The following is a 13,506-nucleotide window of genomic DNA, read 5'->3' on the forward strand; positions in this document are numbered from 1 at the left end:
ACCTATTCCACAACGCCAATGGTATCACCTGGGAGTTCAACTTCATGACAGACTTACCCAGATCCCAGAACAACAACTGTGTTGATACCTCTACCCAAACTTCCCATTGCCTTCGAGACTGCAGAGGGTCTAACCCATCACGTCTTCCGAAACTTTGGCATCCCCTAAGATATTGTCTCAGACCGAGGGCCACAGTTCATCTCAAAGGTTTGGAAGCCTCGTGGGTTCCCCGCGAGGACATCTTAGATCCCGCTCTCCTTACTCAGTTCCACTCCGACCACCCTGACCATCCTGCTCCCAGACCCAGAGGGAGACCTCGCTGCTGTGTACATCCTTCTCAATTGGCGTCATGAGCCACCTCGGGAGAAGGTGGGTACTGTCAGGATCCCATCACCAGAACCTTCCACATCATCATTCACTTCTCCAACACGTTCACATTCCCCTGAGTACTAATCGCCCCCACCTGTGTCCCGTCAGCATATCTCTTTAAAACACTCACTCTCAGTCCCCGTCTGGTCTCATCACAAGAACACTAGACTCACCAGCTCCACTTACTTGAATCTCCCTATACTCTTCATCTTCTCCTTCAGTTCCGATCTGCATTTTCACCTGCAACAGAGAAACTAGTCCATTCCTAGGGGTTCACATACTTTTTCCTGCCACTGTATGTTGTCTCACTTTTTTCATTCACCTCAGCCCACGGCTGCTATTATTTGCACTACCCTTCAAAAGTTTAGGTTCACTTGCTCATTTTATATTCAAATGTTTTTACATTATAAAATAATCATAAACTATAAAATAACACAAATGTACTTAAGGTCATCTTTATAACCAACCAATGATAACCGATTAACAAATTTCATAGATTATTAAACTGTATAAACTGGAAGGAGTTTAGAGACATAGGCTGTCATGTTCACTAACACTAATGTAAAAAGCCCTTTCATAGCAGATTTCCAATATGTTGTAAATGTAATTGGTTTATCCTATGTAAACAAAATGTCTTAAAAATGTAAGCAATTTTATTTGGCTTAAGTAAAGTCAAAGTCCATTTGAGGAAGTTATGCCAATAAGCAGACATGTTTCCAGGCAGTTCTTTTGAGTTATGCAAGACTATGACTTGTGCTGCATGTAATTTTTTTAGACCGAACCCATTTAATGTTGTTGACTACATGCTTTGAGGATCAATAAAATGACACCAAAAATGTTTTAAATAATACAAGGATGAAGCAAGGATTGAACAAATTATTAATACAAATCTATAATCATTGGTGTAGTCTTTGTGAATATACGTTTTGTGAATGGGCTGATTTCTATTTATGATCTCATTCGTACATTTTTGTACAATCTGATTTCGGACCCAGTGACGTTGGTATAAGAGGTGGCCGTTAGGGATGGTGTTTCATTCCTTTGTTTCAGAAAATTAGTACGTTTGTTACAAAACTTTGCAAACATTGCACAAAATGTAAAAAAGTTATGTTTTCTGTTTGCATTTTATACTTGACCACCTTATAACCAAGAATTTCCTTGAAAGAACAGTAGTTGTACTTCAGTGGTCCTGGAAAGCCTCCCTTTTAACTTTGAGTTTCCAGTGGTTACAGAGATAAGGAACCCTTAGTGTGTACAATCAGCTGCTATATTAGAAAGCAAATCGACAATGCAAAATCTCTCCAGGGCAAAATGTCACTAAATATTTTAATATATTTGTCTGATGTTGCAGTAACAGTTGGTCAAACAGATAATTACATTTTCTGGTTGAACGAAGTGGAAATGCACACATTGGTTGCCAGAATGTAGGCCTTCTTTAATTTCAACCTATTCTCACTGTTGTAAAATCTGATTGTGAAATGATAACAACCTACAGTAAGCTATGAATATCTAGAAAACAGAGAACAAGTGTACAGAAGTGTTTTTGCAAGTCAAGGCCTCCTAAATTTAAACCAGAGGAAGTTTCATAATCCACTACTCTGATTTTCCATGTTCACTGCAAAAGCGTCTTTTGTGTGCACACTTCTGTGCTTAATTGTTTTGGGAACAGTGGTTTGTAATGAACAGGACCACTTCACAACCTCTTTGGACAGAGATGGCTACCACTAGTCATCTTTACCTGAATGGACGTGCATTCTCCACGTAAGGCCTTATCTTAGTATTAATCACTGTTGTCTGTGTTTTTCTGCTTCCCTTATAATATTTTTTTCTTTTTTCTGCTCAAGTTTGCATGGACCAGTTACTGATGAAGCAAACACCACTCCCTTATACAACTATGATGACTACTACAGTGACGTTCTTGATCCATCTGTAATTGCCTGTGATTATGGAGGTCATGCATCCAACATCCTACCTGTGTTATACTCTCTGTTCTTCGTGTTGGGCCTGCTGGGTAACATGCTGATGTTATGGGTGATGTTGAAGGGTGTGAAGCTGAAAAGCATGACTGACATCTGTCTCCTGAACCTGGCTTTAGCTGATCTGCTGCTGATCTCCTCTCTCCCATTCCTGGCTCACTATGCCAGAGATCAGTGGATCTTTGGAGGCCCCATGTGCACCATGGTTTTAGGCGTCTATCACATTGGATTCTACAGTGGGATTTTCTTCATTGTACTGATGAGTGTTGACAGATATTTAGCTGTGGTTCATTCTGTGTTTGCTTTGAAAGACAATACAAAGACACTTGGGATTATAGCCAGTGTGATCATCTGGATCATTGCTGTTGCAGCATCGTTTCCAGAGCTTATGTACCTGAAAACCAATGAACACAATAATAAAATATACTGTCAGTCTTATCCAACAGATGATCAGAAATCTCACCATTATGCAAAGACGGTTGGTATTATTAAAATGAATGTTTTAGGATTAATTATTCCACTGTGTGTAATTGGATTTTGTTACTCAATGATTCTTCACAGACTCTTAACAGTTAGTTCTTCCAGGAAACAGGCCGTAAGACTTGTCATTGTAGTGATGGTTGTCTTCTTCTGCTGTTGGGCTCCATACAATATTGCAGCTTTTGTGAAAGCATTGGAGATGAATGAACTCATAAAGACATCCTGTGAAAAAAGCAAAGCAATCACTCTTAGTCTTCAGATCACAGAAGCTCTGGCTTACTCACACAGCGGCTTGAATCCCATTCTCTATGTGTTTGTAGGAGAGAAATATAGGAGTTACCTTTTAAGACTCCTAAACAAAACACCCATCAGCAGATTACAGTTCATCAAGAGTTGCCTTACACAGGTTTCAGGATCTGTTTATTCACAGACTTCCAGTGTGGATGTGAGACATACAGCAGTGTGATTGAAATCGAGATCCCAAAATACCATTACAAGGGCACCTGTTTGACAGTTGGGGGGTGTTTGACGGATATTTTCCTTTCCTTTTGTGAGTTATTTTACTGTGGCATCTAGTAAGTGAATGTTTATGGTAGTTCTGGTCACCATGGAGTAACATGGGCAGTCAAGATCAATGATCAATAACACTTTAACTTAGATCAGAGGTAAAATAGCAGCGATTGTGATTGGGTCTCACTGTAAAAAAAATCACTAAAAAGTGTTTATACTGCATTGTGCAAAACTAATGCAATATTAAAGGAACTGCATATAAAGGCAGAGGAAATCCTTATTCTACACTGTGATGTAAAAGTGAAATATACTCTATTTAAAAATCTTACTTCAATTGGTAACACCTAAAATATTTAAACATTTTCAACTTAAGTGAGAAAATTAAAGTTAAAAAAACTGAGGCATGATGATAAGTCATTTTTTTTAAATGATCCAACTTTTCCTTTTTACAGTGTCAACTCATGAAACAATCATTTATTTAAATTAAGTTTGATAAAGTTTTTTTTAACTATTTCCATTTCTAAACAAGCTTATAAAACAAATTAAATCCACAAGAAGCTTACGTTATATCCTGTCTCTTATGTGTGAGGAAAAAAGTTTGGGTGCTCAAGACCTGTCACGCATTCCTCCATTATTTAAGTACTAAAATTATTTTTTATTTTTCATGTGATATATGAATAATACATTTCTTAACACTTGTTTTTATGCATGCATAAAGTGTAAAACAAGGAGGGCATAGCCATGTAAAAAATGTGACCAATATGGTTTATGTGGTTGGCTTGCCAGCTTGTTTTGACAAAACGAGGATATAACGCAGAGCTAGTTCTTCTATACTGTGAAAAAATTATTATGGTGCGCTTTCTCAGACAGGGCTTATCCTAGTCTCGGACTAAAATGCATTTTTGAGCTGATATAATATATAAACAACTTGCACTGACTATTGTTACATATACTAGTTGCAATGTTTTGTCTGAAGGTGCACACCAGTAAAGTTTTATGTAAAGTATGTTTGTAAAAACAACTTAAATGTCCTTATATAACTAAGGTTTAGTCCTGGATTAATCTAAACCATGTCTGGGAAACTCTATATGTGCCTTTGTATATTTAAAGAAATAAAATGATGAAACTATATATTATATATTCATATAACTATGAATTTTTGTTTTTTCAAATCCAAAATTTGAGTTAAAATAACAAAAAATGTGAGTAATTCTAAATGAACACATTATTGAGTAAATTCAACTTAAATGATCATGTTAAATCTAATTACATTTGTAAGATTAAATTAATAATGTTGTGTTTAGTAGACATTTTAGTAGACATAACTATATGCAGTGAACTTGTAGTTACCAGCATGCGTTGCATGGGACTGCATTTGGAGAGAGAGTACATTTTGAAATTAAACTATATTTCAAGAGTTTGTGCTTCTTCTTGGAGTTATGTAGTTAACATTGTTCAGAATAGTGGTGCTGTGGCATGATGATAATCATGATGTGTGTTAAAGTGCATCTATTTAATTTGCTAAAAAACTTTATTTTGTGTATTTGGTATAATACAATGTGTTTGCGTGGTTTATGGTTAAAAAACACATAATTTTTCACATTCCATATATTTTTGTAGCACCAGATATCCGACATTTCTTTAAAACGCTCTGATTTTATACAAAGCCAATCGATTAGAAAAGCTTTATCTCCCTGATTGGCCAGCTATTCTTTACGTTGTGATTGGCCTGATTTTCACTGACGTCAGCCAGAAATGTGACGCTCCTTACCATGTTTGAAAGATTCTGTCACAATGCAATGCAAGCAGGATTTAACTTACAGGCTCTGAGTCCAAGTGGGAGGAATTGTGATAATGTCGGTTTTGTCCACGTCAACAGGCCCAAGAAGTAAACTGTTGCCTACAATCCGTGTGTTTGTTGTAGTCCAAGAAAAGAGATTTACGTTGGAAATGATAACTTGCGTCATCGTTCACTTTGGGGTTTGTACCTTTTGCATATCCTTAGCATGTACTAATACACACTTACACACCAATGGAAATATAAAATCATGAATAAGACCATAGTTGCCCTTTAATTCACTCAATAAGCAACAACTGTGCTAATGGCAGTACTGAGACCAGTCTCTTCCTACTTGCTTATCATAGTATATAAAATAAATATGTTAAAAAATGCTAAAGAAAAGCAGTAAACTGTACATTAACAGCTTGTGATAAGTTCCCATAATTGAATTGAGTAGATATAGCATAATATTTTTATGGTGTAGGTTTAACTAATTTAAGATTCCATTAAAAAAATAAACCTTAAAAATACTTAAGAATGTAATGTCTAATATTGTTAATATTTTTTTAAGTTATCTCTTTGTAAGATATCTCTTTTTACAGTGTACAATTTTACTTTTTACAATTTTACTTAACTTAGTTTGGTAGATTAACTTAATTTCCATATGTGTGAAATTTACTTTATTCATGCAAAAACTAGCTAAATGAAAATTTTACATACAGAGATGTGATGGCTCTGAAGAATATCCTGTCATGATAAATCAATCATTACATGTGTTGTGTTGTGCAATGACTCAAAGTTGTTATGTATGTGTTTCTTTCTGACTGTCAATATTTAAATATGCTCCAGTCGAGAAACATTTTCTAAAGTGTGTGTCACTGACTTAAACCGCATTGATGGCTTTCACATCTGTTCAGGACTTTTATAGCTACTGGTTTTCTCTTATTATTTGGTCCAAGTAATTCATATTAAAGCTTTTTTTATAAATCTCTTTTGTAATTAAAGTAATTAATATATTAGCACAATTATATATATATATTTCTCTCTCCTTTAAGGAGCCCAACAATCAGGTTCTGGCTCTGCTGGATCCCGGGGCGGAGGGCAACTTCATTGATTCATCGATTATCACTCACTGCACTCCCCGGGAAGGTCTAGTTGTGTCAGGCATCTCAAGAGATTGAGATGCTAGTGATGAAATCACCTCATTCTCCCATTATTTTGGGGCATCCCTGGCTGCTGCAATTGATCCAACAATTCTATTTTGGCTTGGAGTCCATCTTGCCATGGTTCATGTCTGGGTCCTGCTTCTTCTCCTATGTCTTGTTCTTCTGTGTTTCAGGTGGAGGCGGCTGACCTGTCCGGAGTGCCGGAGAAGTATTTGGATTTCCATCTGATTTTCTCCAAGTCTCGAGCCACATCTCTTCCACCTCATTGGCTGTATGACTGTGCCATCGATCTCCTCTCAGGCGCTTCTCCACCAAAGGGTTGTTTATTTTCCCTGTCTGGTCCTGAAAGAGAGGCTATAGAGAGATACATTTAAGAATCTCTCAAAGCTGGTCCCATCCGTCCCTTCTCATCTCCAGTGGGTGCGGGTTACTTCCTTGTGAAGAAGAAGGATGGCTCCCTACAGCCTTGTATTAATTATCAAGGTTTGAATGACATCACAGTTAAGAACAGGTACCTCCTACCTCTTATGTCATCTGCCTTTGAACTCTTGCAGGGAGCACAGGTCTTCACCAAATCATCTTGTTCGTATCCTGGAGAGAAATGAGTAAAAGACTGCTTTTAACACCCCTATGGGACATTTTGAATACCTGGTCCTTCCCTTTGGGCTTACTAATGCCCCTGCTGTCTTCCAGGCTCTGATGAACGATGTGTTGAGAGACAACATCAATTAGTTTGTCTTTGTGTACCTGGATGATATTTAGATTTTTTCCATCTAAGCAGGTCCGCAGAGTTCTTCAACAGCTGCTGGAGAACCAGCTCTTTGTCAAGGCAGAGAAGTGTGAATTCCACAAAGAGTTTCGTTTCTGGGCCATATCATTGCGGTGGGAGAGATCAGACCTGAACCTGCTAGGGCAAGGGCAGTTGCCGAGTGGCCAGTCCCTGACTCCAGAAAGGCTCTGCAGCGATTCCTGGGCTTCACCAACTTCCACAGGCAATTTATCGGGAACTTTGGTCAGGTAGCTGCCCCCCTTACAGCACTCACTTCCTCTAAGGTTCAGTTTAAATGGAATGATAGAGCTCAGGAGGCCTTTGATAAGTTTAAGTCCCGTTTTGTCACTGCTCCTGTGCTTTCTGTCCAGGATGGGAAGGTGCCTCCATGTGCCTTTTTCTCCCACCAGCTCAGCCCAGCCGAACGCAACTATGACATAGGTAATTGGGAGTTGTTGGCAGACAGGTTGGCATTGGATGAGTTGTGCCACTGGTTGAAGGGAGCAGTACAACCCTTTCTGGTTTGGACGGATCATAAGAATTTGGAATACATCCATTCAGCCAGGAGGGTTAGTTTGCGGCCCCAAGAATGAAAACCTGATGCCCTCTCTTGTCTTTTCGAGCCTCCAGAGGGGGATAGTCCGATTGAGACCATTTTCTCAAAGGGTGTGGTGGTGGGGTCTCTCTCGGGGGGTTGAAAAGCGGAGGTGCTGCGCCCCGATGTCCTCTGATGAGGTCATAAGTCCAAGCTGATCTGTCACCCAGGTGTTCGTAGAATGATGGCTGTCATCCGTCAACGTTACTGTTGGCCTTCTATGCAGGTCAAAGTCCGGCATTTTGTGTTGACTTGTTCAGTATGCTCCTAGAACAAGAGCTCTTATCAGCCTTCTGTTGGTCTGCTCCAGCCCCTTCCTATTCCCTCTCGTCCTTTGTCACATATTGCTCTAGACTTTGTCACAGGGCTTCCCTCGTCGAGAGGTAACAGTTATACTGACAGTGTTGGACCGCTTCTCCAAAGCAGTTAATTTCATTGCACTTCCCAAACTCCCCACTGCTAAAGAGACCACTGAAATCATGGTTGAACAGGTCTTCTGTATTCATGGTCTTCCTGTTGACCTGGTTTCAAATTGGAGTCCCCAGTTTGTCTCACGGTTTTGGAAGGAGTTCTGTTGACAGATCGGGGCCTCTGTGAGTCTGTCATCCAGTTTTCACTCTCAGACCAATGGGCAATGTGAACGAGCCAACCAGGATCTTGAGCGAGCCCGCCACTGCCTGTCTTCTCAAAGTTCAAACTCCTATTGTCAACAACTACCTTGGATTGAGTATGCCCTCAACTCCTTATCTGTGGCATTGACAGATATGTCTATATTTCAGATGTATTTAGGTTATCAACCCCCTCTGTTTCCTTCACAGGAACCTCCACTGCTGTTCCATCTGCTTTTGCCTTTGTTCAGAGGTGTCGTCGCACCTGGAGGAAGGCGGAGAAGGTCCAGGCCCAGACCTCAAGACAGAACAAAGCAACTGCTGATAGACATCGGACCCAGCAACCCACCTATATCTGTGGTCAACGAGTATGGCTTTCCACCAAGGACTTGCCTCTTAGGGGCTCATCTCGTAAGCTAGCTCCTAAGTTCATTGAGCCATACCCAATCACTAAAGCCGCCTTTCCACTGCACACGACAAACGACGGCCGATAAGCCGGAAGTCATTCATTTCCTATCTGCGGATGCGTAAATATCGGATCCGTTTTGACGGTTGGATGAGTTAAAAAATTTGAACTTGTGCGACTAAACCGCATGCGATATGCCGACCGGAAGTTATGTTTTTCATTGTATTCCAATCACAAACTGTGTGTGAGGTGAAAATAATTAATCCTTTTGGTTTAACTTTATTAGTTACACTTGAATCCTTAAAAAACACTATTGATTACTGATAATAAATACATTATTAATTTAATTTGTGTATGTAATTATTTTAATCTTGTCTAAACTGAAACTTCATTACGACTGCCACTAGGGGGAGAACTCCGACTGTCGTTTCCGTATGTCGTGTGCAGTGGAAAGGCGGCTTAAGGTGCTCAGTCCGGTGACTGTCAAGCTCAAGCTTTCACCTGTTCTTGGTCGGGTTCACCCTGTTTTTTATGTGTCCAGGATTAAACCTGTGTTTAGCCCACAATACTACTGTTTCTGCCCCTGCCCCCTCCCCCACTCATGGTGGATGGCACTCCTGCCTATACTGTACAGGGAATCCTGGATGCCATGGCAGGGGTTTTCAGTACCTGGTGGACTGGAAGTGTTACGGTCCTGAGGAGAGGTTGTGGGTTCCTGGCCATAACATCTTGGACCAGTCTTGCTCTGGGACTAATCTCCCTGGGACGTCTTGTGGCGTCCGTGGGGGAGGGGTTCTGTTAGGAATTCGGTCAGGTCAGCTCAGTAATGAACCATGGCTGTGTGTTTGTTGTTTGTTGAGCACATGGTCTTTGTTTGGCATGTGCTTGGTGTCTCGTTTGTTACCCGGCCCCCTTGTTATCCTCAATTCATTCACCACACCTGTTCCCAATGATTAAACACCATTTATATACTCCTCATGTTTCCCTTTGACCATGTTGTTACATACCAGCATTGCTGATCTTGAATTTAAGTTTCTTCAGTCCTGTTGTTTTTCAAGTTTAATCTTTTTCTTGTTACTTTGTTTGGTTAAAGTTTAGTTTTGTCCTTTGTTTAGACTCCTTGCCTTTTGGGTTTTTGCTGTGCTTTTTCTTTTTGCTTTAGTCTGGCCACCAGTCTTAATCTCTTCTGTTCATCAGTCCAGTTGAGCCTCCAGTCCTCTTCAGTCCATTTGGGCATCTCTACCTCTACTCACCAGCATAGTCTCTCTGCCTCTTCAGCTGAGCTCTCGCCACCCGGGTCTTATAGATGTTTTTCTGCCGACACTGCCGTATGCTGGTTTTGCTGTTGGCCTTGTAGTCAGCTCTTAGGATCTGGGTTATCCGCTGGTCATCTTCCTGATTTTTCTGCCTGTCCATCTGATCCTGGTCGTTTGGCTGAGCCTTTTCAGTTTTGCCACTCTATAACTAAAATTGTGTTTTACCTACAATTAAGTCTCTCTCTTGTTCCTGACAGTAGTGTATAAGTTCCATAAGCTTTGTGCTACTTTAACTGTCAGTTTAACTTGTATGTAGTATAAATGAATTAGTAAATTAATTGATGATTATTTATGTTGTGTTGGGAATATTTTTGGTGACACGATAGTTGAATAGAAATTACACACTTTTAACATCTTAACTATCACAATGTGACTTTATGTGACACATAGAAACAATTATTATTAATGCATTGCCATCCCTTCAAACAGCTTAATGCACTTTGTGAAACTGGTTAAGTTTTTTTTCACAAGGCAAAGCCTCTTCCTAATTTTGACCAGTGGAAGTTTCATAAACTGAAATGCTTTGATTTTCCATGTTTACTGCAAAAGCTTTTTCTTTTTGTGCACATTTCTGTTCCTAACTCACAGTGGCTTGTACTTAACAGGACTGCCTCACAATCTATATGGACAGAGATGGCTACCACCAGTCTTCTTTACCTGTATGAATATGCATTGTCCAGGTGAGGCCATATCTTAGATAAACTTGAAACGTTACAGTTATTGATGTTTATTACTCACTGTTGTGTTTTTCTGCTTCGCTTATAATACATTTTTTCCTTCTGCTCAAGTTTGCATGGACCAGTTACTGATGAACCAAACACCACTCCCTTAGAAAGCTATGGTGACTACTACAGTAGAGGTCTTGATCCATCTGTGTTATCCTGTGATTACCGAGGTCATGCATCCAACATCCAACCTGTGTTATACTCTCTGTTCTTCGTGTTTGGCCTGCTGGGTAACCTGCTGGTGTTATGGGTGATGTTGATGGGTGTAAAGCTGAGAAGCATGACTGACATCTGTCTCCTGAACCTGGCTTTAGCTGATCTGCTGCTGATCTCCTCTCTCCCGTTCCTGGCTCACTATGCCAGAGATCAGTGGGTCTTTGGAGGCCCCATGTGCACCATGGTTTTAGGCGTCTATCACATTGGATTCTACAGTGGGATTTTCTTTGTTGTACTGATGAGTGTTGACAGATATTTAGCTGTGGTTCACACTGTATCCTCTTTAAGAGTCAGAACAAAGACATTTGGGATAATAGCCAATGTGCTCATCTGGATCATTGCTGTTGCAGCATCGTTTCCTGAGCTTATGTACCTGAAAACCAATGAACACAATAATAAAACATACTGTCAGTCTTATCCAACAGATGATCAGAAATCTCATCTTTATGCAAAGACGGTTGGTATTATTAAAATGAATGTTTTAGGATTAATTATTCCACTGTGTGTAATTGGATTTTGTTACTCAAGAATTCTTCACAGACTCTTAACAGTTCGGTTTTCCAGGAAACAGGCCATGAGACTTGTCATTGTAGTGATGGTTGTCTTCTTCTGCTGTTGGGCTCCATATAATATTGCAGCTTTTGTGAAAGTATTGGAATTTAATGAACTCATAGAGACATCCTGTGAAAAAAGCAAAGCACTCACTCTTAGTCTTCAGATCACAGAAGCTCTGGCTTACTCACACAGCTGCTTGAATCCCATTCTCTATGTGTTTGTAGGAGAGAAATTTAGGAGAAACCTTTTTAGACTCCTGAACAAAACACCCGTCATCAGATTACAGTTCATGAAGAGTTGCCTTACACATGCTACAGGATCTGTTTATTCACAGACTCCCAGTGTGGATGAGAGACATCCGTGGGATTGAAATAGAGATCCCCAAATACCTATTTTAAAGCACCTGTTTGACAGTTGGGGGGTGTTTGAAGGATATTTAGCATTTCTGTTGTGAGTTATTTTACCTTAGCATCCAGGGGTGTGTTTCCCAAAAGCATTGTTAGCTAATTATGGTGGTTCTTACTCTATTGGTAACAACAGAACTTGTGACTGTAGTTGCTTTCGGGAAACGCATCCAAAAGCATCGTATGGTTAAGTAGATCGTAAAAACGATCATACGAATCATCTTAGACTAACAGGCCTCTTCCCAAAAGCATTGTAACTTAAGTAGCACTTGAAAATTGACGTAGATCTACAAGTGCTCTGGAGTAATCGAAATCCCTAAGTGCGTCATAAGACGGAGTTACAAAGTCACCTGCAAGACAATCGTCAAATAACACCTACATTATTATTCCTGTGCAATAACAACAATGTAATGGTTTTGTATGTAAATTTATTTATGTGGTTCTTTTTGTTTTTATTGGTTTAATATAAAAATTATAGAAATCAAAATAAAAAATGTTATCAGCCACGTGCAAGGTTTTTAATCCGTGATAATGTTCACGTGTGTCTCACAGTCTTTCATCTATTTTAGTAAATTTTGAAGGGAATGCATTATATACTTATATCAAATATGAAATTGTGGTGATTGTGATTGGGTCTCCTGGGTCTCACTGTAAAACAATCACAAAAAAAGTGTTTTTGCTGCATTGTGAAAAACTAATGCAATACGAAAGGAACTGCAAATTAAGGCAAAGGAAATCATTCTTCTACAGAAAATTTAAGTAGAAAAAATTTCTACATTTTTAGGCATTACCACTTGAAGTTTTTTAAAGTGTAAGCTCATGAAATGATCATTTATTCAAATTAAGTTTGAGAAAGCTTTTTTATTTATTTCCATTTCTAAACAAGCTTATAAAACAAATTAAATCCTCAAGAAGCTTACATTATATCCTATCTCTTATGTGTGAGGAAAAAAGTTTGGGTGCTCAAGACCTGTCATTGCATTATTTAGCTAAGTACTAAAAATATTTCTATTTTCGAATGATTTACGAATAATAAATTTCTCTCGTAACACTTGTTTTTATTTCCAATTTGTTTAACTTTTATTATACATGCATAAAGTGTAAAACAAGGAGGGCATAGGCATGTGAAAAATGTGAACAATATGGTTTATGTGGCCAGCTTGCTGACCAAATGGGGATATAATGCAGAGCTAGTTCTTCCATACTGTGAAAAAATGATTATGGTGCGCTTTCAAAAACAGGGCTTATCCTAGTCCCAGACTAAAATGCATGTTTAAAATGACATAATTTATAAACAACTTGCACTGACATATTTTCACATATACCAGTAGCCATGTTCATGGGCGGAAATCCCGGGGGGGTCGGGGGGGACAGGACCCCCCCTATCTGAGGGTTGTCCCCCCTAAATTATCATTAGAATATGTGTATTGAAAATAATTTAATGATTTATAATACTTAAACTAGTTGTGTAAGAAGTGAAACAATACAAATGCAAACGGAGCAACAACAAAAAAACGTTTTAAATATTTGGATTCCCCCTCCCTTGCCTCACAGTGGTTTGGTCCACTGCCCACGCCCCTTTTACCTCACCACCACACATTCCGGTGGTAGAGAAGTGTACGGAGCCGACG

The 13,506-nt window shown here is 39.3% G+C and overlaps 2 protein-coding genes across 2 annotated transcripts; both read left to right on the forward strand.

Annotated features, from left to right (window-relative positions):
* The first annotated feature begins 1,607 nt into the window (after nt 1–1,607).
* Nucleotides 1,608–3,626, forward strand: LOC135728313 (C-C chemokine receptor type 5-like). The gene is made up of 2 exons (XM_065246494.2): nt 1,608–2,130; nt 2,214–3,626. The coding sequence occupies exons 1-2, from the start codon at nt 2,048–2,050 to the stop codon at nt 3,289–3,291; spliced, it is 1,161 nt and encodes a 386-aa protein (XP_065102566.2). The 5' UTR covers nt 1,608–2,047; the 3' UTR covers nt 3,292–3,626.
* A 6,888-nt stretch (nt 3,627–10,514) lies between these two features.
* Nucleotides 10,515–12,371, forward strand: LOC135728314 (C-C chemokine receptor type 5-like). Its single transcript, XM_065246495.2, has 2 exons — nt 10,515–10,655; nt 10,764–12,371. The coding sequence occupies exons 1-2, from the start codon at nt 10,609–10,611 to the stop codon at nt 11,839–11,841; spliced, it is 1,125 nt and encodes a 374-aa protein (XP_065102567.2). The 5' UTR covers nt 10,515–10,608; the 3' UTR covers nt 11,842–12,371.
* The last annotated feature ends 1,135 nt before the right edge of the window (nt 12,372–13,506 follow it).

Source organism: Paramisgurnus dabryanus, chromosome 13 (genome assembly GCF_030506205.2).
Source record: "Paramisgurnus dabryanus chromosome 13, PD_genome_1.1, whole genome shotgun sequence".
NCBI classification, from domain to species: domain Eukaryota; kingdom Metazoa; phylum Chordata; class Actinopteri; order Cypriniformes; family Cobitidae; genus Paramisgurnus; species Paramisgurnus dabryanus.

What these genes read in the sequence shown, in the direction of transcription:
- LOC135728313 (XM_065246494.2), top strand. Translation starts at nt 2,048, where the DNA reads ATGAACAGGACCACTTCACAACCTCTTTGGACAGAGATGGCTACCACT. An exon ending in AATGGACGTGCATTCTCCAC is followed by an intron (nt 2,131 to 2,213) that starts GTAAGGCCTTAT and finishes TTTCTGCTCAAG; the next exon opens with TTTGCATGGACCAGTTACTG.
- LOC135728314 (XM_065246495.2), top strand. Translation starts at nt 10,609, where the DNA reads ATGGCTACCACCAGTCTTCTTTACCTGTATGAATATGCATTGTCCAG. An exon ending in TATGAATATGCATTGTCCAG is followed by an intron (nt 10,656 to 10,763) that starts GTGAGGCCATAT and finishes CTTCTGCTCAAG; the next exon opens with TTTGCATGGACCAGTTACTG.